This window comes from Pogoniulus pusillus, chromosome 3 (genome assembly GCF_015220805.1).
Source record: "Pogoniulus pusillus isolate bPogPus1 chromosome 3, bPogPus1.pri, whole genome shotgun sequence".
NCBI lineage: Eukaryota > Metazoa > Chordata > Aves > Piciformes > Lybiidae > Pogoniulus > Pogoniulus pusillus.
Window position 1 is genome coordinate 41,585,068 of NC_087266.1, and position 26,807 is coordinate 41,611,874.

The window sequence follows — 26,807 nt, forward strand, 5'->3', positions numbered from 1 at the left end:
ATCTTGTGTGAAAGTTCAAATGGCTGTCAGTCTTTTTACAGAATCTTCCCTGAAGTAATTGAGTGTAGAAGAATGCAGTTAGGACCCACTCATCTGGAGTGCAAGCAGTGATTGATAGTTCTGTGTCCTAAGAGTTGACATTTATAAAGCTGTCAAATGGAGTGCCACAGGCATTTTCCATAAGTGTTACATATGTTGAGAGTTGCTTGGGAAAGGTGATAAATCTGGGATAGTTGTTCTTCATTTTTTTCTTAATTAGAAAGATTGAAGACAAATAATTATGAGTGGACACTCCTCGGAATTGTGTGTAGTATGAATACATGTAAAGTACTTGAATAAAAGTACTTGCTTATCTGTAGGATTCTTTATCCCTTAAGTTCTTTCAATTCTTTGGACTCCATTCTCTTTGGTCCAACTCTTTGTTATCAGGATTAGAGACCGGACAGCCTCTTTTGGTTGAAGAAATTACCTTGTCTGTTATTTCTGCTGTGGTGTTTTGATTAGTAGCCACACTCTAGAAGCAGGAAACAAACTTCTTGCTTGACTCTTAGATCTAAAGTCAATATTCCTTTCTAGTTATAATTATAAATGGCAATCTATATTTGAATATTCAGAATGTAATGCTTCTTTAGGATGACAAAGTAACAATCTGGGATTTCCAAACTTCTGTCTTTGTAATTTTAAGAAATAATCATGGCAGACTTGACTTTTTTTTTACCTGAGGCATTTTCGTGGGTGAGATTTCTAAATAGGTAGAGGTAAAATATCACACTTATTAAAAACTTTATAGATGGGGAACAACTAGCCTTTCCAACTAATTGTCAGATCTTTCTCTTTAGCAATGTAAGACAGTGAACAGGATTTAGGTTGCAAGCAAGCCAACCCATCAAGCATTTGAGTTAGCTGCCTAATTCTCATGTAATCAGTGACAATCCAAAGCACAGTTTGGTTGCCCACACATGAACTTAAAACCTACAAGGGCATCTGAAATGACATGGTTCCTTTAGGAAATAAATATCTTTCTGGATTAGTATTTGTAAGCTGAATGGGACACACTGCAGCAGCTGTAAATAGTGCTCTGTATACTTGGTTCATGTTTAGGCTGAAATGAGTCCCCTAGTCAGTGAAGACAATAGGTTCTAAAGTGCCTCCATTACTCCATGTAAGGAAGATCTCTTTAGAATCTAGACTCTTAAAGAAGAGCTTTAAAGAAGAATCCAGTAGGCTGCTGATTAACGAGAATGGGAGTTGGCTTATGTATGTGGACATATACATAGATATTTATCTACATATAAATATCTAAATACAGGTATCTGAAACTAAATTGTGTTGTCTGGGTAAACTCTTGAGAATTCTGAGTTTATTCCTGTGCCTTACACAGACACTAATTGGACTAAGTTTGCTCATTCTTTAGTTGGCATACTGTCAAGCATAGGGTAATGTTAATATATTGTTTTTTTCCAGCTGCAGAGTTTAGGATAGGAGAAAATGTATTTGCACTTAAATCTTCTCTGTGTTACTGGTTGAAATTGCCTTTAAATAAGCTACTCGGAAGCTGTTCATCAAGTTTGAGGGGTATTTCTCCCCCTCTCTTGGTTTTGGCATGTCCCCTTAAAATCTAACTTTCCAGACTTTATCATTACTGAAATGTTCACAAGCTTGTCTTTCCTTCTTGACAGAAATTAACACATTTTTTCCTTATGGGTTTTATGTTCATTAAACAGATCTGTCTTGCTGCGGTGTACTCCTAGGTGAATGAACTAATTAAAAATTATCATGATGATGTGTGATTTAGGTCTTATATACTGACTGCTAGATATTGAACTATACTTTCTTTTAGTGCATGTTTTAAATGTCTGTGATTTGGTAACAGGTTCTTGCTGTTGTCTTTTAGAAATATTTAAAACGTTTTCCTGAAGCAGATTAAAGTAGATGTCTAATCAGTGCCTTGCTTCCTCTTGTATAATCTTTTCTTGCTCTGCTTTATGTGAACCTTTATGTGGAACTTCCACTATTGCTTTGTCCTTACATTCCCATAGAAACAACTTGCCAACATAACCCAGTCTTGTTTATTACAAGAAAGCTAGAGTATCTACCTGTTAGGAACCGCAATTGAATTCCAAATTGGTCAAATTTGACTAATATACTACAGTAACAGTAATTATTACTGATGTGGTTTTTTGTTTTTCATTGTTATCTCTTCTCTTTGTTCCGTTTGAATAGCACATGTGCTCATGTACCTTGTTGACATGGCAAAATGAAAGAAAATACCTTTTTTTCTTTTGGCTGCAATTACGTCTTTAGACTTCCTTTCATCTCAACTGCATTGCTCTCTCAAAGATAAAACTGTACTTTGCTCTTGATCAGGATTTTCACAGGAGCACACTTTGTTCAGTCTCTGATTTTTCTCTTCATTGATAATTTAAATCAAGTATGATAAATGCTGATTTCCTGCTTAGCAGTTCATTCATTTCAAGGTTTACATGAAATATGCTGTATTTTAAACTACTGGTAACAATGACAAGGTTCCAATTCTGATGTAATCAAATAACATGGAGTTTGCCTTCATTTGAAATGTAAATGTAGCCAGTACTTTTTTTACTGACTGTATGACAGTGTTGTCCAGTGAAGTCTGCAATCGTTGAAATGCGTCACTGATGTTAACAGAAGTACAGGCGTTGGTGGCATCTGTCAGCCTACTGAGTTAATAGTTTTGAATGGCAGAGCTAACTGAATCAAGAAAATGCAATTCAGTGAAAGACTCAGTACTCCAGAGAGCAATAGGTTTGTATTATTAACGTGTAGATCCATGTACAGCTTCATGGAAGTTTTGAGAGAACAGAACTTAATTGATTTGCCATTGGAATAGGCTGCCCAGGGAGGTGGTGGAGTCACCATCCCTGGAGGTGTTCAAGAAAAGCCTGGCTGAGGCACTTAGTGCCATGGTCTAGTTGACTGGCTAGGGCTGGGTGCAAGGTTGGACTGGATGATCGTGGAGGTCTCTTCCAACCTGGTTGATTCTATGATTCCATGATTCAGTGCTTCAAGTAATAGGAAGGAGAAAGCTTGCTCCCTATTCCTATTGCTATTTAAAACAATTCCTGATACTTCTGGCTATAGATTTTCAACAGGAATCTCTTGATTCTTCAAAAGGGATTCACTATTTGGCCTCATGGTTGTATTTGAGCTGAAGTACCAGTTGCCATGATGACACTTAGTGTGTTTAAAGAGGGTAGGTTTTTGAAAAGAAGGGAAAAAACCCCTTTGTGTTCTTCTAGCTCAGCTTAATCAGCATTTGTCTTCTAATATGTTTTCCACAGTTCACATAGACTTTAGCCTTTACTACTTCTTTTATGGCACTGACTTTTAATTTATCTGTTTATAAGTTGAAAATTATGCTTATCAAAGTTTTACTATCTGCCAAAATTCACTTCCTAAAGGGCCTTGCTACCTGAATAAAATGAAAGATATAAGTGGAGTTAAATTAAATTTAATTGTAATGAGAAGTTTTGATGTGACTGATAGGAAACTTAAGCATCTTAATTACAAGGTGACAGTAGATTGATCATTTGACGTGACATAATGTCTAATTAATAGTTTGTTATGTCTTTTAGACTGTGATGTGATGATATCAAAATCTAAGACATAAAATAATTTAGCATTTCCTTTGTTACAGGTGGCTTGCATGCAGCTTATCAATGCTCTTGTTACATCTCCTGATGACTTGGATTTTAGACTTCACATCAGAAATGAATTTATGCGCAGTGGATTGAAAGATGTATTGCCAGTAAGCTTTTGGAGTTTCTTTTTGCATCACTATTTACATTGCTGGACTATTTGAGCTTGAGAGGAGGGGGGAATGAGAGAAGAAATTCTAATGTATCGTTCCTAAAGGTATTTTGTGAAGTCTTGGCATGAACATATTAGAATCAATTTAAAAAAAACCAAGAATGTAAAGGTAAAATGTGGTCTCCAATTACACAGCATTTTTAGGTCTTTGATTTAGAACATGTGGCAGACTGCTGTGCAGACACTTGCTAAGCCAGGCTGAAGCCACAGTTAGCTTTTGAATATTTAACTCATATTCTTTTAAACTTTTAAAATAACATAGACTTATGGAAGTTATAACAAAATAAGTTGGGTTTTTTTTACATATAGAAAAGCTAATTTTGCAAGCCTTTGTACTGTCTTTTCTTTGCAGCAATTGAGATGTATAAAGAATGAAGCACTAGATATTCAGCTGAAAGTGTTCAATGAGCATAAGGAAGAAGACATGATTGAATTCTCTCATCGTTTAGAAGATATTAGGTCTGAACTAGAATATCCTTTTCATATCAGCAAGAGAAACATGAATAAAGTGACATTTTTCTGCTGTAGTTTCTCTTTAAAAAGTTACCAGTCCACATTTGACTGAAATGTTGTTTTTTTCTTTTCTATTACTTTCCTTAACACTTTTACTGAAGTAAATGATGTTTACAACATGGTGTGGAATACAGTTAAGGACACTAGTGCTGAAGGATATTTTCTTTCTATTCTCCAACATCTTCTGCTGATAAGAAATGATTATTTTATACGGTATGTTAAGTGTTAATTATGCATTTTATTTTCACTTAGTCATTTATAAAATATATCTTCCATAAATGTTATCATAAATAGTTTAGTCTTATTCTGTGTGGATTGCTATTTGTAAGTTTTCCTTTGTGAACTCGTGTTCAGATGTATCAATTTTTCAGTCTCTTCTGCTTAGGATATAATATGATATATAAATAGAGAAATCTGGTTTTGTTGAGATCTGAACCTTACTATCAGCAATGTATGTGATTAAGACAAGTCTTTTAATTGGTTATAAGTCATGCTAGTAGCATTGCTGTTTTGTGGTGTTTGAATCAAAGGACAAGACCAAGTATACACAGATGCGTACTTTATGCAGAAATGTGAACATATGCTTAATTTAGAGTAACTTTTGGGAATTGAGTGTTGTGATGGTTTGGGTGTTCCCTGCCCCCCCACACTATTGAAATCAGCCAGACTAGACTCAGACGGCTCTGGAAAATGAATGAAGCTTTATATTCACGGCTTAGTAGAATATACAAGCAGATATTTACAGTATATACAGTAATATACAGAAATAGACAAGGTAAAAGATAATACAGAAACACAACTCCCCTCCCAGAAACCTGAGTCCCCAGGAGGGGCTCCCAACATCCCTTTCACCTTCCCCCTGCCCTTCTCAACCTTACCCCAGTCCCAAGGAAGAATGGAGGTTCAGCCAGCAGATTGGCAAGCGAAGTGGATTAGTCAGAGAAACGGAGGGTGAGGTTAGAGAGAGATGCAGCTTGGAGCTCCCCAGCAGGAGAAGTGCCTTATCTATGTTTTGATTTTTGTTTTTATACATCTCAGCAAGCCTATGAGTGAAGCAGACATCACCATTGTTTTCCTTTCGCAACCTGTAATCTAGTTCTTCTCACCAAAACATTCTAACTAGCTTCAAACTAGCACAAGTGTCCTCATTATATGTTATAGATTGAAGTGAACAAACTAATGTCTCCTGGAAAAGTTTTCAGATAAATCACAGGGAAATGGTTAATAACATTTGAGATGTTGGAAACTGCCAAATACTTTCCTTTATACAATCTGCTTGTGTTGTTTTTGAGGAAACACTGGAGGAAGCAGATAGAAATTGAATGAGGAAGGAAAGCCATTATTGCTGCATAGCATTCTGTGTAACCTTGCATTTCAGACAAGGTCTAGCACAGATTGACCCATGTCAGGATAACACCCTTAACATAGAATCATAGAATCAACCAGGTTGGAAGAGACTTCCAAGATCATCCAGTCCAACCTAGCACCCAGCTGTAACCAATCAACTAGACCATGGCACTAAGTGCCCCATCCAGTCTTTTCCTGAAGACCCCCAGGGACGGTGCCTCCACCACCTCCCTGGGCAGCCCATTCCAATGGGAAATCACTCTCTCTGTGAAGAACTTCTTCCTAACATCCAGCCTATGCCTACCCTGGCACAACTTGAGACTGTGTCCCCTTGTTCTATTGCTGGTTACTTGGGAGAAGAGGCCACCCCCCACCTGTCTACAATACCCCTTCAGGTAGTTGTAGACAGTAATAAGATCACCCCGAGCCTCCTCTTCTCCAGGCTAAACAGGCCCAGCTCCCTCAACATCTCTGCTAGACCTCATCCACTTGAAAGGGTTTAAAATCACAGCTTGCTGTTTTGGACAAGAGACCGAGCTGTCATACCTCATCCCAGCATTAATGTTATTCATTCCTTTTACTGAAAAAGGGCTGTGGTGCATCCATAGTTTAAGAAAGCCACAAAACCAGAAGGATCAAGTGGAAGGATGAGCCTGCTTTGTATTGAGAGGAGGAAGGAAGAGGTAGTCTGAAGGGAAATACAGTCTTCCTCATTTTCATGGAAGGAGAGAGTAAAAGTTTATAATATGAGAATCATTTAAGTCCACTGTTTTTACTTTCACAGTTTGTGTAAACCATGAAAATAAAACCAGTGTTTTACTCTGGTTTCTAGACAAGATTTAAAATATATATTAATAAATAAATATGACATTAAATAATTTATCTCTGTCTTTAGTCCTCAGTATTTCAAATTAATTGAAGAGTGTGTGTCCCAGATAGTGCTACACAGAAGTGGAACAGACCCTGATTTCACCTATCGTAAAAGATTAGATATAGATTTCAGCCATCTACTAGGTAAGTACTACATTTGGACATTATTACAATGTGATACTTACTTATGTAATCCAAAACCTAAGTTAAAGTTTTATATGTGATTAGGAATCTTGTGTTCCCTGTATATGTGCAAGTGTGTTTGTTTATTTTTTCAAGATATTTGTGTAGATAAAGCAAGATTAGAAGAATGTGAAGAGAGAGCTTCTGAACTTTCCAGAAAAGTAAGTGATTTTTAAGTTGTGAGATCATAATATGTACACAGGAGATTACTTTATAACTTCATGAATGGTGTAACTGGACATGGCGTAGTTCTGTGTTTAAGAGGGAATTTGGGTGTTTCTTATGGACTAGGAAGGAGGGAATAGAGATGTAAAGTAGTAAAGCTTTACTTTTTAAGCCTTTTTACTATGCTTTTTAATATTTCATGTACAAATCTCCCCAAAATCAACTGAACACTTTATTTAAAATTATTATTACACTGTTTATCTTTCTTCAACAAGATAAACAGTGGAAAAATAAGAATAAACTAATTTGCATCTACAGATTCTGTATTACTGTGTGTCTTTTTTCTATTTAGTCTATGTTTAGCCATTTCATAGAGTAAAGACTTGTAGTGGTAATAGAGGTGATACATCTGCTCAATGGATGCATGGAAATTAGAACAGTGGATATTTCTATTTGTCCTTGGTGTTTTTAACATGTAAGGTTTAAGAAACACAAAAGGAAAAGTTGAAATCTATGCAAAGCTATCAGAAATGACTGGCATCAACAATTCTCTCTTTTTTTTTTCTTCTTAGTTTGAAAAAGATTTTATAGTTCATCAGGAGACTCAGGCACTACTGCAAAAGAAAGAAGAAAGAATCAATGAACTTGAAGCAGAATTGCAGGCTTTTAAATCACAGGTATCAGATGGTTTATGCGAATGTATGAAGTGTTGTTTTTGAAAGTGATTCCACTTTGCATCTTTGGTAGATTCTCACAGTGGAGTTGAGGAATTTTACAAAGAATCATTGTTACTGATTATTACTGACTGCTAGTTTCCTTTATTTCTCTTTAACACTGAGAATTTTAGTGTGACATTAATTAGGTGTTTGAGTTCCCAGATCCTGTTTTCGCCTGAGCTCTGTTAATTAAACTGCTTTCTTAGATATCATTTGGATTTTGCTTTCAGTGTCATATATTGCCAAAGTAATTAAACCACATAGGTAATAAGTCCTATGCTTTTAAATTAGCATGCATCACTGTGATCTTTATCCCTGCCCAGGAAATTACTCATTACGCAGTTTGCTTTGCCAAAGCCTTACCATGGATATCCAGCAGTGAAAGAAATAACCTGTGGCTGGATAAGAACATTTCCTGATAATTTTTCAATTTCCAAGCATAAATAGATATTTTAAAATGTGACAGAGAGGAATAGTGGAGATTTTTGAGAGTAGTACTTCAGTTAACTTGTAACTGCTTCAGCTCTAAAATATATTTAAGGAGACTGTGTGACCAACTGATTTTTCCTGTGTCTTATTTCCTGGCTTAAGAAAGACAGCATTGGGAAGGCATGCGTATAGGAAGGTGATAAAATACATGTTTTGATCATAGGGATTGCTTTATAGTCTTGAATTTGCTTGATTTTCTTGGTGAGGAAAACAAGTTTAGCTCTGCTTTTGTCTGTTTAAACGTGTCATTATACTTCAGGTTTCTGGTAAGAATTAACTATAATGGATTGGTGCAACTTAATACTCTTAAATCCATCTTAAGAGGGATCTTTTGTTTCCAATGGCATCAGTTGCTACTTAACTGACTGCTTCTACCTGCTATGACAATTTTTCTCCTGGTCTTGTTCTTTTGTTGTATTTGTTTGGGTGGGTTTTTTTTGTTGCTATTAGAGCTTAATTGTTCTATCTCTACTTGTCAGAGTGAACAATATCTGTGTTCAGAAATTCAGAGCATTAATATCATTGTGCATGTATTTATTAATTGTTAGCTATTTCCATTTAAAAATGTTTTGCTTGCTGTGTTTTCCTCCATTTTAAAAAAGAATAAAATGGACAGGTTTAGCTCAGAATTACCAGTTGAAAAGTTGATTAATGCTATCACTAAAAGATACATATTTCTTATTTACTATTTTGTTGGTTTTCTCAGTTTTCTCAGAAGTTCTTCAAATACTAGAAATAAATGTATATTTTTATAGACTTCCTGAAGTGTTAATAAGATTATCTTGATACAGTAGAGATGTCCTTACTATGTAGAATAAGCAGTCAGTGTGTAAGTTAGTTGTACTTTTGGGAAGGAACTATTTTCATCATTACTTTGCGCTTTCAGTTCTGTAGAATGATAATGGTTCTGTATTGGAAAGTACTTGTTTTTCAGAAGAATTATTCATCTCTTCAGCATTGGTTTTTTATGTTCTTGGACTGTTTATACTATGTAAGATAAGTAAAAATGCTAGAGAATAGCATGTTATTTTTTAAACTTTACCTAATCTCTGGTAATCTAGATTAATTTTATCAAGATACCTATCAGATCCATCTTAGATCATGACCAGTGAAACATGGCAAGTGGGCATTTCAGTTTATTTTTGATGTGCACCCCTCCTCCCAAATATCCACCTTAGCTTTTGAGACTTCCAGTTACAAAATCAAAATCATGTTGACCTCATAATAATTGATTGACCTATGCAAGAAAAATGGCATTGACTTTGAATTGCCTTGCTAGATTTAATCTATAAACTATGATTGTCGTGCATTTTGTTGATGAAAAATGTGAAACTGAATAAGAATACTTTCTTTATCAGTATGGCTCCATGCCACCGGGTTTTCCACCACCAGCACGTGGAGATGCATCTGTTGTTCCACTGGAAGGTGTAGGACCACATCAACTTCTGCCTCCTCCTCCACCACCATTGCCTTCTAATGGAGCAATTCTACCACCACCGCCACCGCCTCCACCACCACCTTTGAATGGATTTGGAGTTCCTGTGGCTTTTGGAGGTGCTCCTCCACCACCACCTCTACCAGGCCTGCCTGGGGTCCAGTGGTCTCCACCTTCATGTACTTTGCCATTTGGAATGAAGCCTAAAAAAGAATTTAGACCTGAGGTTACCATGAAACGACTCAACTGGTCCAAGGTAGTACTGATTAATACTTAATGTAAAATCTTACACAGAGCTTAGGGTAAATAGATTGTCAGGAGTAAGACTATGTACAATTGATATATTAGTTAAAATGATGCAAGATATGAGTGTTTTCTGCCTTTAGTTTTCACTGTTTTCTGTAAACTGTGTTTCAGTGATGGGTGAATCATCTGGGCAGATATCTGCTCACTTTCTGAGATGCCTTGAAAAGTCAGTTGTGGTCTAAAATAATACAGCCTAGATACTGGCATGCCTTCTGGATCCTGCTATGCCTTGTCTTTTAGCAAACTGTTTATGCTGGATCAGTCACTGCACTGTAATGGTAGCTATACAGTTTCTGAACAAGTGTTTTGCATCTTTCTAATCTGGACCATGGGTAGAAGCATTGCAAGTCTCTCCATTTGTCCTTAGGGCACATGTACATATGTAAATTTAAATGTGGAAGAAGTACAGCTTGTTTAGTTTTCTTCTTCTCCATTGTGATCAAATATACCAGGATTACCAGTCTACTAAGTGCTGGAAACTGTAATTATTTAGACCAAATTAGTCAGTAAAAAGATTTTCAGAGTGTTATGAAGCAATCAAAGCTGCCATCTAAACAATAAGGTACTTAATATCTAGTTAAATTAGCTGCATTCAGAGACTGTTTAAAGCTAGTCCATGTTTTAAGTCTAGGCCAAGATAATTTGCTGTGTTTAGACCTTGGATAGCAGAGTGTGTTGTCTGTATTGCTTTGTATTGTTGTATTTGGTTTGTTCAAAATGCCCAATGCATAAGCATTATGATCTTCAATCAGACATGTCCCAAAAGTTTGCAAGGCTCTTAAGCATTTAATTTGCTGTAGACTCTAGAGAGCATAATCTCTGCATCAAAATAATTTAATTAATAAAATTTTGTTCTGTCTCTTGCTTATAGATTAGGCCTCAGGAAATGACAGAATCCTGTTTTTGGGTTAAAGCAGAAGAGGACAAGTATGAGAATGCTGACATGCTTTGCAAGTTGGAACTTAAGTTTTGTTGTCAAAAAAGGGGTAAGTGCTTGCTTTAATTCTCACCTTTTAGAGGTATTTTGCAAATTCTCAGAGCTTACATACATGTATGAAAATTTCAGAATGTTACATCAATGTTCTTTTTTCATACTTTTAATTTTAAAAGCTTGAGAAATTCTAGCCTGCTTAAGCAAGTAATACTGAACTGTTTTGCAAAAAGATGTTGCAGAGGCACTACCAAAACAGACAGCAACAGCCCCCTGAAAATTGTGGCTTTGTTGTAATTACTCTGCACTCCTTTCAACAATAAAATTACAGGTTCTGTTGTCAGTTGAGAATATACTGCTGCACAACCAGTTAAACAATATAGAGAGAGATGAACCAAAATATGCACTCACTCAGAAAAGGAAAATCTCCCACAGGTACCCAAAATACATACCCTCACCAAAAAACGGGTGAGAGCTCCTTAGGCAAGGTCCCAGACTAAGGGTAAGGAAAGAGGATCTGACTGCCAGGCTGCTTGCTGTGTGGAGAGCCCTCTCTCTCCATGGCAGCACTTCATTTATACCTTCGAGTGTGACCTGTGGTCAGTTTCTTAATTAGTTGGAAGGTGGAGTCCTCCAAGCAAGACAACAGCTTCTGGACCCTGAGGTGCCACTTAATGTGTGGAGATATCGAGCTGATCTTTATGAGCTCACACCCAGTTGTCTGGCATCTGCCAGGGCATTTGTGTTTGTGTGGGTGGTTGTATCTGTCACAAAAGGGTTGCAAAGCAGCAGGCTTTTTGTGCTCTATCAGTGTTTCTACTGAGTTGGGTATTACTGTTTATTACTCATGAAACTCAATGTTAAGAATGTTGTATGGATAAAAAAGCAAGAAAACCTCACAGACCAGAGACAGTTTTGCTTTCATCTGTTACAATATGTCTCAAAGATAACTGTCATCCATTTATAATGTTAGGAGAATTCCCAAGAATGTTCCCTGAATTAATAGGTTGGAAGGTTTAAAAGCCCTTTGAGGAAATACTGCTTCCTATGTGTAATTAAACAGTAACATTTGGGAGACATGATGATGTTCAGGCCAAACATGTTAATGGCTCAGAAAAGGATTGTGAATCTCCACAGACAGAAAGAACATTAGAGTTAACAAGATTAATGTCCCTTCAGAGGTTGCCTGAATGGACTGTTTTGACAAAACCTAATAGAAGAGAGCTATTGGATCTATAGCTGAAGTATACTCTTATACCAAATGCTGAGGGAGGACAATTAAAAGGCTATAGCCTGCAGGGACAACTTCAGGTTTTTTTACAGGTGGATCTTACTGCTTAATATTTGTTAAAGTTCTGAAATCTTTCATCTTACAAGGGTGATATGTGTGCCATCATCTTAAGTTTTCAAAGGAAGTGGAGACAGTAGGATTTTCTTTAAAACAGTAAGTAGGTTTCTAAAGAGTACCACGGGACTAAATCTTATCTTTGTTTAAGCTGAATGGTTTACAGAAATTTGGATGAATGCTTCAAGACAAAAGCAGGCAGCACCAGGCATCTCACTGTCTCTTACTAAAAATGTAAATTCTAGTACAAAGGACAGCAAAGTTCCTGCTCTTGCTCTCATGATGGTGAAGAGAGGGGATACTTTTTTGTTGCTTCTACACAACTTATTGGTTATAACAAAACTCACCATAGAAATTGGAGGCATCCAGTTTTCTTCACTTCTGAATCTTAAAGGGATTTAACACCATGCCTTCTAAAGTGGAGTCAGAACGCTGTTCACTGGGCTCAATCTGGAAACAATCCATGACTATTTCTAAAGTTTTATCTTTAAAACAAAAGTAAAAAATGTTTCTGCAGCCAAATGGCAACATCCTAAGAATGAGCTGATTTCCACTCTTTTGAAGGGCCTGCTTATGTGTGCTTTTCATTGAAGTCATTGTGTAAGAAGAGGTATCTTGTTGTGGAAGCAAAGACCAGAATATTCAATGACACTTCAAGTGAAATTTTATTTTGATTAAGTAAAGTCTGATTGAAGTACTCAACTGTTCAGTTCATGCATTTTGCCAGCTGATGTGCCAAGAGCATTTCAGTGTTGATCCAGAAAAGGAAGCTTTATGTCTATGGAAATGCACTGCTAGAAGAAGGAATACAGAACACTACAGAATAGATTTAAAGCTTTAGCAAGTGTTTGTATAGAAGTTGTAAGAAATGTTGATGGTGCTAAAGCAGTTGAAGTAGCTGAAGATGTTACAGAGATACAAAAGAATAATTACTGCAAGAACAAAAAGTTAAAAAAGGGTCTAGCTTCATAACAGAGAAAAACAGTGAGTAGTAACATAGAGCAAAAGATTACATGGGAAAAAAGTCACTCATAAGAGACATGTCCTTGAATCATGGAATTCTTTGGTTTAGAAGGGACTTTTGAAGGTCATCTGGTCCAATCATCTAGCTGCTTGGGGCTTTATTCAGCTGAGTTTGAGATAACCTTAGAAGTGGAGATGCATGGGTGGACAAATCTGTCCCCTATTTGCTAGCACTATGCTTTTTTTTTTTTTGTTCCAACTTGTGTCTGTTGCCTCTTTCTTCTTGTGCATGTCTAAGAAGGATATGATTCCCATTTATTTGTAGCCATACGTTTGGTAGTTTGAGACAGCAGTAAGAGTTCCTTTGCTCCTTCATCCTTCTCAAAACTCTCAGCTTTTCTGTCTGCATCTTATGTTTTAGACTTCTGATCATCTTGATTTTTCTGCTGTGCTCATTCCAGTATATCTGTATTTTTCATGAAATGGGGAATTCTAACTGAAAGAGCACTAGAGATACTTCTCCCTGAGAGAGAAGCAAAGTAGAGGGAAATAATTGCTGCTTTAACCTGTTGACAAAAGTTTTTGTAACTTACTGGAGGAAATGTTTTCACTGTGCTGCCTCTTGAATAATAATAGTGATCACAAAGAGTCCATATAAGGCCAATAGGGTATTTTCTCATCATTATGGTCTGTTTTGTCACTTTTCAGAAACTGAACCATTTTGTAAAATCAAAGTTTTATAAAAAATAAAATTTTGAGATGGAACTATGAGAACTGTCAAAGCATCAATTGCTGATGATATTTTTGTGGCAGCTTACTGAAGACAAAATGATCTGTGTGTTTATTGATTCAGAATTTATTCTTGTCTTTAAGTTGTAATCTTAAAGAAGTAGGCAAAGGCACAATGGAAACAAAACCACATTGAGTTACTGCTCCACAGAGAATATTAGTTGAGAATCTGAAAATGCAGGTTAGTGTGAATGGAATATTTTCAGTGTGAATACTTCAGAAAATATTTGATTGACTGAGAAGTGCACTTAATATTTAAAATAATTGCAAGAAAATGTGAGAGTTTATTGTGAGATGCCTCAAGAAACAAACAAGTTTTTGGAACCCTCATATCATTAACTGTGTCAGCAGGTAAAAGACTAAATGTAGGAAGTGACTGAGGGTAGGGTATGTGTGTAGAGCTGGAGCTCAAGAGTGTGAGGAAAAAACAAGAAATTAGGAAATTCTGAAAATGAAGTGATGACTGTGAATTGTTTGCATGAATGATCTTTGGTTTTCTGAGAACTTTTTTAAAGGTAAAGGGAAAGGTTGATATGAAGGGTAATTAGATATGCAAATACTTGCTTGGTCTTGTAGAATCTTAGAATTGTTTTGGTCTTCTCACTTGTAGAAGCAAGAAGATTGAGGAAACACCTATAAGACAAATATTTAGTTTGTGGGGTCACTTTGAAGAGTGGTGTGAAGAATGGTGGAAGTCAGTGAGTAAGTAAAACTAGTAGTTAGATCTAGTGTGGGATGTGTTCAGGGTAGCTTAAGAGAGCCAGCCACGTGTTGCTTAAAGTCATCCTTTGGATGCTTGAGGTGTTTTGCCAAATATGATTCTGAGACTTAGGACACTCTAATGAATGAGAAATATTTGTGACCATGGCAATTGGTATCTTGTATGTGTGACACAAGAGGTAGTAATTTTCTGTAATACATGCTTCATAGTGTGCCATATTTGTTAATATTAACAAGTCCATTTGACTAGAGTTCAGCAAGTTGGCTTTTTTTACATAACTGTTATGTTTAAAGTATTAAAGTCCAAATGAGGACTAGAAATTACAGATCAAAAAAGAAACTGCTCCTAAATTCTTAATTATTTTTAGCAACGTGCAGATGACTGCAGTTAATGGGAGATGGCATAAAAAATTAGGAATTTACACTTCTTTCTTGTCTAGATATCAGAAGGAACTGATCTAGTAAACTCAAGAGAGAAAGATTGCATGATATCTCTTTTTTTTTTCATCAACTGGGTCAGATTTTCATCCTAATCTTATTGGAGATGGCAGGCTGATCTCATCACACCAGAGCTCCTGCCAGACTTGATTATTCAGAAGTAAAACACTTCTGTGGGAGTGCTATCTCTGTTGGCACTTCTCTTGAAAAGGTCGATATAGTTCTCTCTATTTTTTTTTCATTTCCTTCTCCTCCTCTGTATACTCTAAAAAAAAACCCCATGAAGGGCTAAACTTATATAGTGCCAACCAAGTCTCAAACATTTTAAACCAGAAAAGAGAGTAAATGCTAGCAAGAAGGTCAGAACAGCAATATAGATTCAGTTAGTGCTGTATTTGACATGCCACAGCCTACCCTGCATAAGCAGTAGGCTTACGGTCAGCCATCTGAAGGATTTTCTGAAGCTGAGTGTCCTCATACTTTCTTCCTCTGAAGGAGGATTTACACAGAAGTTGCTCCAAACTGTGCTTCTTGTAGAATATTATTATTACAAACAACTGTGACTGCCAGCAATATGGTTTAGTAATCAACCTACAACCACCATGGCCATTAGACCATGTCTTGAAGTGCCATGTCCACATGTCTTTTGAACACTTGCAGGGATGGTGACTCCCGCCACTTCCCTAAGCAACCTATTCCAATGCACTACTCTCTGTAAAGAAATTTGTCCTAATATCCAATCTATACCTCCCTTGAGACATCTTGAAGCCATTTTGCCTTATTCTGCCACTTGATATTAGGAAGAAGCCACCAACTCCCACATCACTACAACCTCTCTTCAGGTGGTTGTAGAGACCAATGTGCTCTCCCTTCAATGTCCTTCAGATTAAACAATCCCAGTTCCCTCAGCCACTCCTCATAAGACACGTTCTCTAGTCTCTTCACCAGCTTTATTGCTCTTTTCTGGACATGCTTAAGCAACTCACTGCAGTAACTACTCATTGAATAACTTTTAATGTAATTGTACAAGCAGAAGTAAAGCCTGCTATGTGTTTAAATTTGGCTGCCTTTGAGTATCACCTTACCTACTGAAATTGTAAACCAAAATTATTGTAAAAGATTTTTTCATGTGAAATGAAAAAGTAGAACAGGATTCTTTCTGAGCAATTCAGGAGTAATTTATAAGCATTTATAATGGACAGCAACAAATTATGTCTGTAAAATGCTGCAGTGTCACTGGTGTCTTGTACTATCAGTAAGTCACCTTTCCATGTGTACTAGTTTGAAGCTAGCTAGAATGTTTTGGTGAGAAGAACTGAATGATTACAGGCTGTGAAGGGAAAACAATGGTGATGTCTACTTCGCTCATAGGCTTGCTGAGATGTATAAAAACAAAAATCAAAACATAGATAAGGCACTTTTCCTGCTGGGGAGCTCCAAGCTGCATCTCTCTCTCTCTAACCTCACCCTCCATTTTTTTCTGACTAATCCACTTTGCTTCCTAACCCCCTGGCCAAACCTCCATTCTTCCTTGGGACTGGGGTAAGGTGGAGAGGGGTAGAGAGAAGGTGAAGGGGTGGTTGGGATCCCCTCCTGAGGACTCAGGTTTCTGAGAGGGGAGTTGTGTTTCTGTTATACCTGTTACCTTGTATATTTCTGTATATAACTGTATGTACTGTAAATATCTGCTTGTATGTTCTGCTAAGCTGTAAACAATAAGCTTCATTCAATTTCCAGCGCCATCTGAGTCTAGTTTGGGTGATTTCCAAAGTGTGGGGAACACCCAAACCATCACACCATAAAAGGAAGTACATAGCAGTAACTGTTATTAGTTGTTTCTAGTCTTAACAGTTAGAATGATCTTTGCTTTTACCTGATTTAAATATTTATGTAAAAAAGTATAGATCAATAAATAAGAATCAGTGAATGATTGTAGCTCTCTGGTGAGTTTGCCTTGGCTGGCTGACAGATGCTCAGCCAACTGCTCTTTAATAATGGAAAACCTTGTGCACTGAGTTTAAGACTGGGAGTTCACTTACCAATTACTATCACAGGCAAACTAGACACTATTTGGGGAAAATTAATTTAACTTTTGTTTTTTCTAGTGTGCTATCACAGATAGGAGAAACCTTCAGTTGATCTGACCATTAAATGTATTTGAATGGAATGTGAATAACTTCTAAAACCTGACTTTCATATCTAGGTAGCTCCATGAATACATGCAAACAACAATGGAAAAACCCAGATAGGACATTAATATACCAGTGGTTGAAATAGTCTGATAATAGCATCTGTTTTGTAGTTTGATTCTATTTGAAGCTGTTAGTTGTGGCATCTTCTATTTAATCTCTTACCCCAGAAATTTCCTAGGATTAATTAATTATTCATTGTTGAATGGCCATGTCATCAGTAGGCTAATCTGAACAAGTCAGAATCATCAATAACATCAGATCATTATTCTTGTAGGACTGTAGAAAAGACTCAATCTGTCAGGAAGTGTTATAGAAAGTTGTAGAAAAACTTTTGTTCTACAAAGGGGATTGTGACTTGTATTTGGAATTAGGGAAAGCTTTGTCAGATAGTTAAGGGGTAAATATGAGGAGTTTGTTACAGCACTTGTAAATAACTACTAAAGCACAGTATTAATATTAGCTTAGTTTTAATGTAATGTTAATGTTTTTTTGCCGTGCAACAGAGCTGGAGTAAGTGTTATTAAGTGATTGGTTATTACCTCCTTCACACAGAGACTATTTCTTGCTTCCTGTCAGCTCTGAAAGCAAATGATTGTTTTCCTTTTGTTCTGTCAAGTGCTGTGAAGGAGTAGTTCCTGTAGTTCACATTTGCCATTTCATTTCAAACAAGTTATTTTTTAATATGTTTGGGTTTTACCCAGAATGCAGTATTAATCTTCAGTCAGCTAGTGTTTGATAAAAATATTCAGGCTAACAAGAGCACTCCACTCCATTCTGCAGTACTGTGGTAGGAAACCTTCAAGGACTTGATGTTTTAGAAGCAGCAAGACTGTTCCTTTATTGATTTCTAGCAAAGAAAGTTTTTACAATGTGAATAAGAAAAGTCTTAGAAGAGATAGATTCTTGTGTATCTGGAGAGGGAAGAAAAGAAAATAAAATCCTTAGTATCATAAGATCTAAACCATAAATCCCAACAGAAAAAAAAAGAGATTTGGAGCTTAAAGTACAAGTTAAAGGAGGTCATCATCACAGTGCCCCTGATCAGACTAATAATTTTGTTTGTTTAATGGAAAGTTCACAGAATCAAGCAGGTTGGAAGAGACCTCCAAGATCATCCAGTCCAACCTAGCACCCAGTCCTATCCAGTCAACTAGACCATGGCACTAAGTGCCTCACCCAGGCTTTTCCTGAACAGCTCCAGGGATGGTGACTCCACCACCTCCCTGGGCAGCTCATTCCAATGGCAAATCACTCTCTCTGTCAAAATCTTCCTCCTAACATCCAGCCTATACTTTCCCCGGCACAACTTGAGACTGTGTCCCCTTGTTCAGTGGCTGGTTGCCTAGGAGACCAACCCCCACCTGGCTACAACCTCCCTTCAGGTAGTTGTAGACAGCAATGAGGTCCCCCCTCAGCCTCCTCTTCTGCAGCCTAAACAACCCCAGCTCCCTCAGCGTCTCCTCATAGTTAATTTGCCAGTGTTTGTATCACTTGGCTAGATACACTACAAACCTCTTTTCATGGCTTTTACATCCTTTTTGGTTTTGTTGCATGTTTATGAGCTAAGAGCTTTTGATGAATTTCTAGTTTAATGTTATAAGCATTTATATCTGACTAGAGGTAACACTATCTTTGGGTGCAATAAAGTCTTCATTAAAACAGTGCTTTTATTGTAGCCTTTCTTTTTCATTGTAAACTGAGAAAAAGAATTGAAATATGAGAAAATAAATATAAAAACCCCCCAAACCTCTATTTGGCAGACCTTCAAAGTCACTGTTGATGGAAAAATTAGATTTCCATGAGCAGCACTTTTCATCCTTTAGAAAATCTGCTGTTCTCAGTGAATGGTGTGATTCAGAGAGAATTAATTTCCAGGACAATTAATTTTGAAAAATAATATTAAAAAAAAACAAACAAATATATAAACCCAAAAAAAACAATTTTAGTGGAACAGTTACTTTGAATTAGGTAGCTCTTAGACAGTACTTGGGTAGACATTGGTGTGCCACACGGATTATAGCAGTATATTTGGCAGAGCCTTTGGTTCAGTTATCATTTCATCTGTTTCTGATGGAGCATCAGAAATATTATAGATCTATTTTTACCCACTAAGATTACGTATTCCTCTTTATATACTAGCTCCATGTAAATATGATGTGACTCTACCTCACATACAACTTTTCTTCATTGAAGTGGCATCTTACTGGAAAAACAGTAAATTGGTAACTTCATGTGAACATTTGAGAAACAGACTTCCATTGCAGGCTGCTGTTATCTAGCATCTCTATGTGATAGATTTCTCATAGTTGCTTCATTCTAAATAGAAATCTTGCCTGCTTAATTTCCTGTCAGGGTTTCTAACAATAATCTTTCACAGCCTTCTATGAAGCAAGTGTCATTGTGAAGACATAAATGTATATTTTATAATTGTTCTATAGATGGGGTTCTGTCCATGAATAGCAGTCAGGTTCTGAAGGTAAGCCAGGTTCTGTAAGAATGGAGAGAACTGAAATAATCCAAAAAGGTAGTATTTTGGGGGGAATGTTAAATTTGAATTCTAACAAATTGTTCCTTTACACAGGATGTAATCTATTTCACAGTATCACAGGGCTGGGAGGGACCCAAGGAGATCATTGAGTCCAGTCCCCCTGCCAGAGCAGGACAATACTATCTAACACAGATCTCAGAGGAACACATCCAGAGAGGCCTCGAAAGTCTCCAGAGAAGGAGACCCCACAACCTCTCTGAGGAGCCTGTTGCAGTGCTCTGTGACCCTTAGTTCATCATCCTGTAGACTTTCCTAATAGACAGAATGTGTTTCCTTGATTTATTATTGTTGTTACTGTGTTCTCTTTCAGTAGCTAAATATTTACGTCAAAACAGTAATTGTGATTTCAGTTATGTTCTTCTTGGGAATCAGTGTCTTTCTTTCACTTAATGTAAATTAAGAGAATGACCAACATGTTCTGTAGCTTTTAACACCGTTTGTATTTCTGTTTTATGGCTTTACTTTCCTGCTCTTCCTATTTTTATGAGTTACTGGGGCTCTACTTTCTTTTAATTTGCAAGGTGGTTCTTCTACAACCTTACTCACCTCTAACAGCACCTGAGTAATGAAACTTAGAAACCTTATCTGCTCTGGTACTCAGCCTAACAGTTTTAAAGACTAAATGTTTCCTGCTGTGCAGTCTGGCTTGTCCTTTGATATAGAAATGCCTCTTTCTAAAACTGGAAATGTATATGTTTAGCTGGCAAGGGTGACAAGCTAGAGAGAGCCTACTGAAGGTGACTGCTTATCTTTGCGGTTCCTTGACTGTGTGGTGCAATGCCTTGTGGCACATACATTTGCAGAAGAAATGGAGGGTAGATGTAACTGGAATGTGTAGAGAGAAATTTGGATTCAAGGCTTAGTTGCACACTGCATGAAAAATCTTGGCAAGTGGAGTTCAGCAGATCTATAGTGCTTCTGTAAAACAAAACAAACCTGGTTGTATATGACTAAAAGCAAACTGGGTTAGAGCATCGTAACTGCAGAAAGCCAAGAGAGAAAGTTTATTGTCAGTAGTAATCTAGTACTATGAATAAAATTGTTTGCTTTTATTACTCTAGAGGAGAAACAGTAGTGATAAATGGAGGATTGGACTTGGTAAAACTTGAAAAAGCAGAAGATAGAATTAATTTGCTGCTAGCAGTTGACTCTCAGAATGTACCTGTGAGTCTTCCATATTTGGCAAAGTAATGGAAGTGGTAGTGAGCTAGTAGGGAGATAATAGTGAGTCACATTGTGCTGTGAAGATGTATGCTTTATAAGAAATACAAAGGATCTCAACTGCTTGAACATGGTTGTTTTTTTCTAATACAAAATATCCTGATGCACTGAAAACAGAGTTCTGATCTTAGGATTTAGTGTTGCTGAGGGAATCTGGGAGTATGGACTAAAACTCAAGGTATGAAGCATGTGTGGGACCAAATAAAAACTTTCCTGAAACAGCAGTGGCAGCAGTGCTAAAATAAAAAGAAAAATTAGGGAGAAAGGGTTTCTTGAGACAAGGGACTATTTTGCTTCTGATTTGTCAAGAAAATACAGTGATTCATTTTGCTGGAACTTGTGTCTGACCTTAAGGTGAAATGTAAATTATGTTAACGCTTAACCGTGTTCAAAATGATAACAAGGTTTTTTCACTTGTACCACTACCAGTGTTTCTTCTGGACTGTGGTTCTAACTCTTGGTGCTGATGAGGTTCCAGTTTCTGAAGCTGAGGCTTATTCTTTTATCACCAGTTGATTTTTCTGTTTACTCAGAGAAATATTTCTATTCAGTCTTTGGCAGGGGGTAAACAAGTCAAATGGATTTAATCAAAGTATAATACTGCTGCAAGATTCACAATCATAGAATGAGTCAGGGTTGGAAGGGACCACAAGGATCATCTAGTTCCAACTCCCCTGCCACGGGCAAGGGCACCCTATCCTAGATCAGGCTGCCCAGAGCTTCATCCAGCCTGGTCTTAAACACCTCCAGGCATGGGGCCTCAACCACCTCTCTGGGCAAGCCAGTCCAGGCTCTCACCACTCTCATGCTGAACAACTTCCTCCTTATGTCCAGTCTGAATCTCCCCACCTCCAGCTTTGCTCCATTCCCCCTAGTCCTGTTACTATCTGACAGCCCAAAAAGTCCCTCCCCAGCTCTTTTGTAGGCCCCCTTCAGATACTGGAAGTCCACAAGAAGGACACTTTGGAGCTTTCTCTTCTCCAAACTGAATAGCCCCAACTCTTTCACTCTGTCCTCATAGGAGAGGTGCTGCAGCCTTCTGATCATCCTCGTGGCCCTTCTCTGAACATGCTTCAGCATCTCCACATCCCTCTTGTAAAGGTGGCTCCAAAACTGGATGCAGTACTCCAGGTGGGGGTCTCACCAGAGCACAGCAGAGGGGGAGAATCACCTCCCTCGACCTGCTGGTCACACTTTTCCTGATGCAGCCCAGGTTCTGGTTGGCCCTCCAGGCTGCAAGTGCATGCAGTTGGCTCACATTGAGCTTCTTGTCCACCAGCACTCCCAAGTCCCTCTCCTCAGGGCTGCTCTCCAGCTGTCACTGGCCAGCCTGGATTTGTGCTTGGGATTGCCTTGACCCAGATGCAGGACCTTGCCCTTGGTCTTGTGCCCACCTCTCCAGCCTGTCCAGGTCCCTCTGGATGGCATCCCTTCCTCCCAGCAGGTTTGCTGCACCACACAGCTTGGTGTCATCAGCAACCTTGCTGAGGGTGCACTCAATGTCTCTGTCCGTGTCACCGACAAAGATGTTAAACAAGACTGGTGGCAGGACTGATCCCTGAGGGACTCTGCCTGTCACTGGACTCCAATTGGACATGGACCCATTGACAACCACTCTTTGGGTGTGGCCATCAAGCCAGTTCTTTATCCATGTCGTGGTCCACCCATCAAACTCATGTTTTACCAGCTTAGAGACCAGGATGTGGTGCAGGACAGTGTCAAAGGCCTTGCTCAGATCCAGGTAAATGACATCAGTTGCTCGCTCCTCATCCATTAATACAAAAAAAAAAAACAAAAATACAAATTTTTGCAACCTGTTCATAGAAGGCCACCATCATTACATTTACTTGTAATAAATAATGCTTCCAGTAGTTGTATATTGAGGTCAGTTGGCATGAATACTTTCTTACTGTTTACAAGTAGAACTAATAAATATTTTTGATACAGATAAGATTAGACTAATTCCTCAGATATCAGCATGGTCTAGCAAGTAGGTAGTTGACTGTTGGGCATGTGTGAATGTAATGGGAAGTGAGGAATAAAATGCTATTCTACAGAATTTAGACATGCTAATGTAAATCGATATGGAAAGGGCTAAAACTGATGAAAGCAGACCTATTTTTCCCTTCTTTCTCCAGCATTTACATATTTGAGGCTAATACAAAGACATGTGACCAGACAGCAAAGAAATACTGTTATTATTGTTGCTATATTATATACTTATATATATGTATATAATACATTTATGTACAGTATATTTTTCTTTGTAAAATAACTGGATCTGTGTAGTGGACTGATTATCCAGAATCTTTATAATAGAATCTACATCATTTTCAGTCTCACAAAACTCTAGCACAGACTTTGAAGAGCAGGAATTCAAGAAGCTTTATAAAGTGATATTACTCTTGTTTGCCTGAGTTGCTGAAGGAATGAGAAGTTTTATTTAGCTGAAGGAATGAGAAGTTTTATTTAGCCCAGAGAAGGGCAACAAGGCTGGTGAAAGGCCTGGAGCACAGACCCTATGAGGAGAGACTGGGGGAGCTGGGGTTGTTTAGCCTGGAGAGGAGGAGGCTCAGGGGGGACCTCATTGCTGTGTACAACTACCTGAAGGGAGGCTGCAGCCAGGTGGGGGTTGGTCTTTTCTGCCAGACAACCAGCAATAGAACAAGAGGACACAGTCTCAAGTTATGCTGGGGGAAGTATAGGCTGGATGTTAGGAGGAAGTTCTTGCTAGAGAGAGTGATTTCCCATTGGAATGGGCTGCCCAGGGAGGTGGTGGAGTCACCGTCCCTGGAGGTGTTCAAGAAAAGACTGGATGAGGCACTTAGTGCCATGGTCTAGTTGACTGGCTAGGGCTGGGTGCTAGGTTGGACTGGATGATCTTGGAGGTCTCTTCCAACCTGCTTGATTCTATGATTCTAGCTTAAAACTATACTGACAGTATTTATCTGATATGCCAGTTTTGAGTAGATGTGTTAGGGTTTCTTTTATCGTGTTTTTAATGTAGAAATACATGTAGTCATTTTTATTAATATAAAAAAGAAATTTGCAATGAAGTTGCAGTCAGTTTTATAGTATAGTGTGGTATTTATATGTTCTGTAGCTAATAAAGATGAGAATTCCCTTGCAATTCCATTATCACCATTGCTTAGCCTTTGTCAAATAGTGTGTGAGGCACAGCAGCATTTCAGTGAGAATGAATGGTACAGCTCTCTCCACTTGCTTTTTAATATAACCTTCTGAAGTGTTGTAATCGATGCTTTTTCAGTTTGAATCTCTTCTCCCTTTACGATTGGCTGATCACTTCATTCCTTAATGTACCACAAGAGTGTGTCATAGTACAGTAAATGATCAGTATTACTGAATATCTACTAGACATTTGGTGAAAAATGAGGGGTAAAGAAGAAATAGACTTTGGAAGCAATGCCTCTTGTACTTCTGTAACAGTGCTAAAAACATGTGGTTCTGTAATTGAAAGATACATAGGTAGATTTTCTACTAAAAACCCTTTTGCCCTGTTTTTTTTTGGGAAAAGTGAGGTCATTGTTCTTCTCTGCAAGTTTGTATTTCCAGGGGAATTAGCAAGCTAATTCTTGTAACCCAGAACCTAGTTTCTTAGTTGAAGGCTGCTTGTGTGTGTTTCTTTTGTGTTGTGGGTCTTTTTTTTTGGTGGTTGGTTGTTTTTTTTTTTAATATTAGAGAAAGCTTTTAGCTTATTTTTGTTTAAAGGAAAGTAGCATTTTGTTAGTTGTATTATGTAGAGTAGTGCATTGAATAATAAATATTTGAGTGTATTAAAATATTTCTAAATACTTCAACTGTGAGTGAGTAGACTAAGTTCTTTTCTGCATCCTGTTGGATTACTGAAGTTGGAACTTACTTGTCTTTTCTTAATAACTCTGTATTCACTAAATAGAATCATAGAATCAACCAGGTTGGAAGAGACCTCCAAGATCATCCAGGCCAACCTAGCACCCAGCCCTAGCCAGTCAACTAGACCATGGCACTAAGTGCCTCATTCAGTCTTTTCTTGAACACCTCCAGGGACGGTGACTCCACCACCTCCCTGGGCAGCCCATTCCAATGCCAATCACTCTCTCTGGCAAGAACTTTCTCCTAACATCCAGCCTAGACTTCCCCTGGCACAACTTGAGACTGTGTCCCTTTGTTCTATTGCTGGTTACCTGGGAGAAGAGGCCACCCCCCACCTGGCTTCAACCTCCCTTCAGGTAGTTGTAGACACTAATGAGGTCCCCCCTGAGCCTCCTCCTCTCCAGGCTAAACAACCCCAGCTCCCTCAGCCTCTCCTCATAGGGTTTGTGTTCCAGGCCCTTCATAGTTTTGGTACTACAGTATATTAGACTTGCAGTAATTAAGAAAGCTTTACTAATTTTAGTATAAATCCAATTTTTTTTATAGTAATTCAACTGGAGAAAAAGGATCTAAGCTACTAGTGTCTCAATAAACTGGAAGGGTGTACTACTGCCAAAAGCAGCACTGAGAATACTGCATGTTGCTTTTCCTTTTAAGTTGTTTTTGGTTAAATCTGAAGAGACACTGGTGTTTTCTGTAATTAACTGTATCAACCTGAGACCCTCTCTCTGTTAATATTCAGATATACATTGGTAAATATATGTACTCGTAGAATCATTTTAGTTGTCCTAATGTCATGTTTCCTGTATTGAAAAATAGTTTTCTAGTATTTGAGAAGTCTTTAATAATAAAGTATTGACTTATGTGCTAAGCATAGCACATGAGTGTTCTTGTATCCCAAAGAAAACAAAACAATTTGGTGCCTGAATAATCTGGTATCTAGAGATGTATGATGCAATTTCTTTATCCTGTAAACACTTCCACGAGTATATTACAGAGAAATTTTACCTGTTATAGTTTGTAGTTGAATGATTTTTCTGATAAATGAACTTGTGGCTATAGTTGCTAAATGGTACTTGCTTTCTTTTTTGCTCTGTTAGTTTTCCTCTCTTTCAAGGCTTTCTTCAAGAGAAGCAGAACTTTAATAGACATTCTGTAAGGCCATTAAATAAATGATCACTGACTCATTTGTATGTTTTCCTCAGTACTTCTTACTGGGCTTTTTTTTTCTGTATTAGGCCTGTCCCAAATCAATAGTTAAAATGGGCACTCTGCTGAACAGTCTTGAATAATTAGCTTATTACAGGGTATATTAAAGCATATAATCTAAATGAAGGTATGCTCCATTTACCTTTACTTGCAGTCTCATTATGGCCTGAGACTACGAGAGTTTAGTGTTTAATATGATGAGCACACTGATTCTTAACAGTATAACTCACATGTTTAGACAGTGTACCCTGTAATAGTGCAATCTTTTGCTTGACACACAATGCATTTAAACTTCTAAAATCTCATTAAGTATCCTTAATGTCCTATTTCAGCCACTGTTAATGGACAAGGCAACCTTTAAATGTGTCTAACGTGATCTTACCATTTGATGTAAACTGTAGTGTGTTAAGTAGAAGCTGCCTAAACTAGAATGTGTTGCTAAATGCAGTTGTTTCCAGCCTGAGTGTCTGAACTCAGTCACATCTTTTAGACTGCAGAAGACTCATAGAAATACCTATCTTTTCTGAAGTATTTAACACCCTCAATTCCCCAAAGAAAAAAACACCACCACAACAAAAAAAAAACTGAACAAAACAAGTCTCTCTCCTCCAACAAACAACCTGCATGCTCTCTGGAATATTTAGTCTTTCTCACTAGCTGACTTTCTGACCTAGTTTTAGAAAGTACTTTGGAAGTAAGCTGAAA

At 37.7% G+C, this 26,807-nt stretch overlaps 1 protein-coding gene across 6 annotated transcripts in view; it reads left to right on the forward strand.

The window, feature by feature from the left end:
• DIAPH3 (diaphanous related formin 3) overlaps positions 1–26,807 on the forward strand; it is a 264,878-nt gene that overhangs the window by 43,589 nt on the left and 194,482 nt on the right. For all 6 annotated transcript variants that reach the window (XM_064174349.1, XM_064174365.1, XM_064174358.1 and 3 more), the window contains exons 9-16: positions 3,677–3,787; positions 4,202–4,320; positions 4,459–4,575; positions 6,605–6,723; positions 6,859–6,923; positions 7,500–7,604; positions 9,491–9,823; positions 10,745–10,859. In XM_064174349.1, coding sequence (XP_064030419.1) covers positions 3,677–3,787; positions 4,202–4,320; positions 4,459–4,575; positions 6,605–6,723; positions 6,859–6,923; positions 7,500–7,604; positions 9,491–9,823; positions 10,745–10,859 — 1,084 coding nt within the window. The remainder of the gene's footprint in view (positions 1–3,676; positions 3,788–4,201; positions 4,321–4,458; positions 4,576–6,604; positions 6,724–6,858; positions 6,924–7,499; positions 7,605–9,490; positions 9,824–10,744; positions 10,860–26,807) is intronic.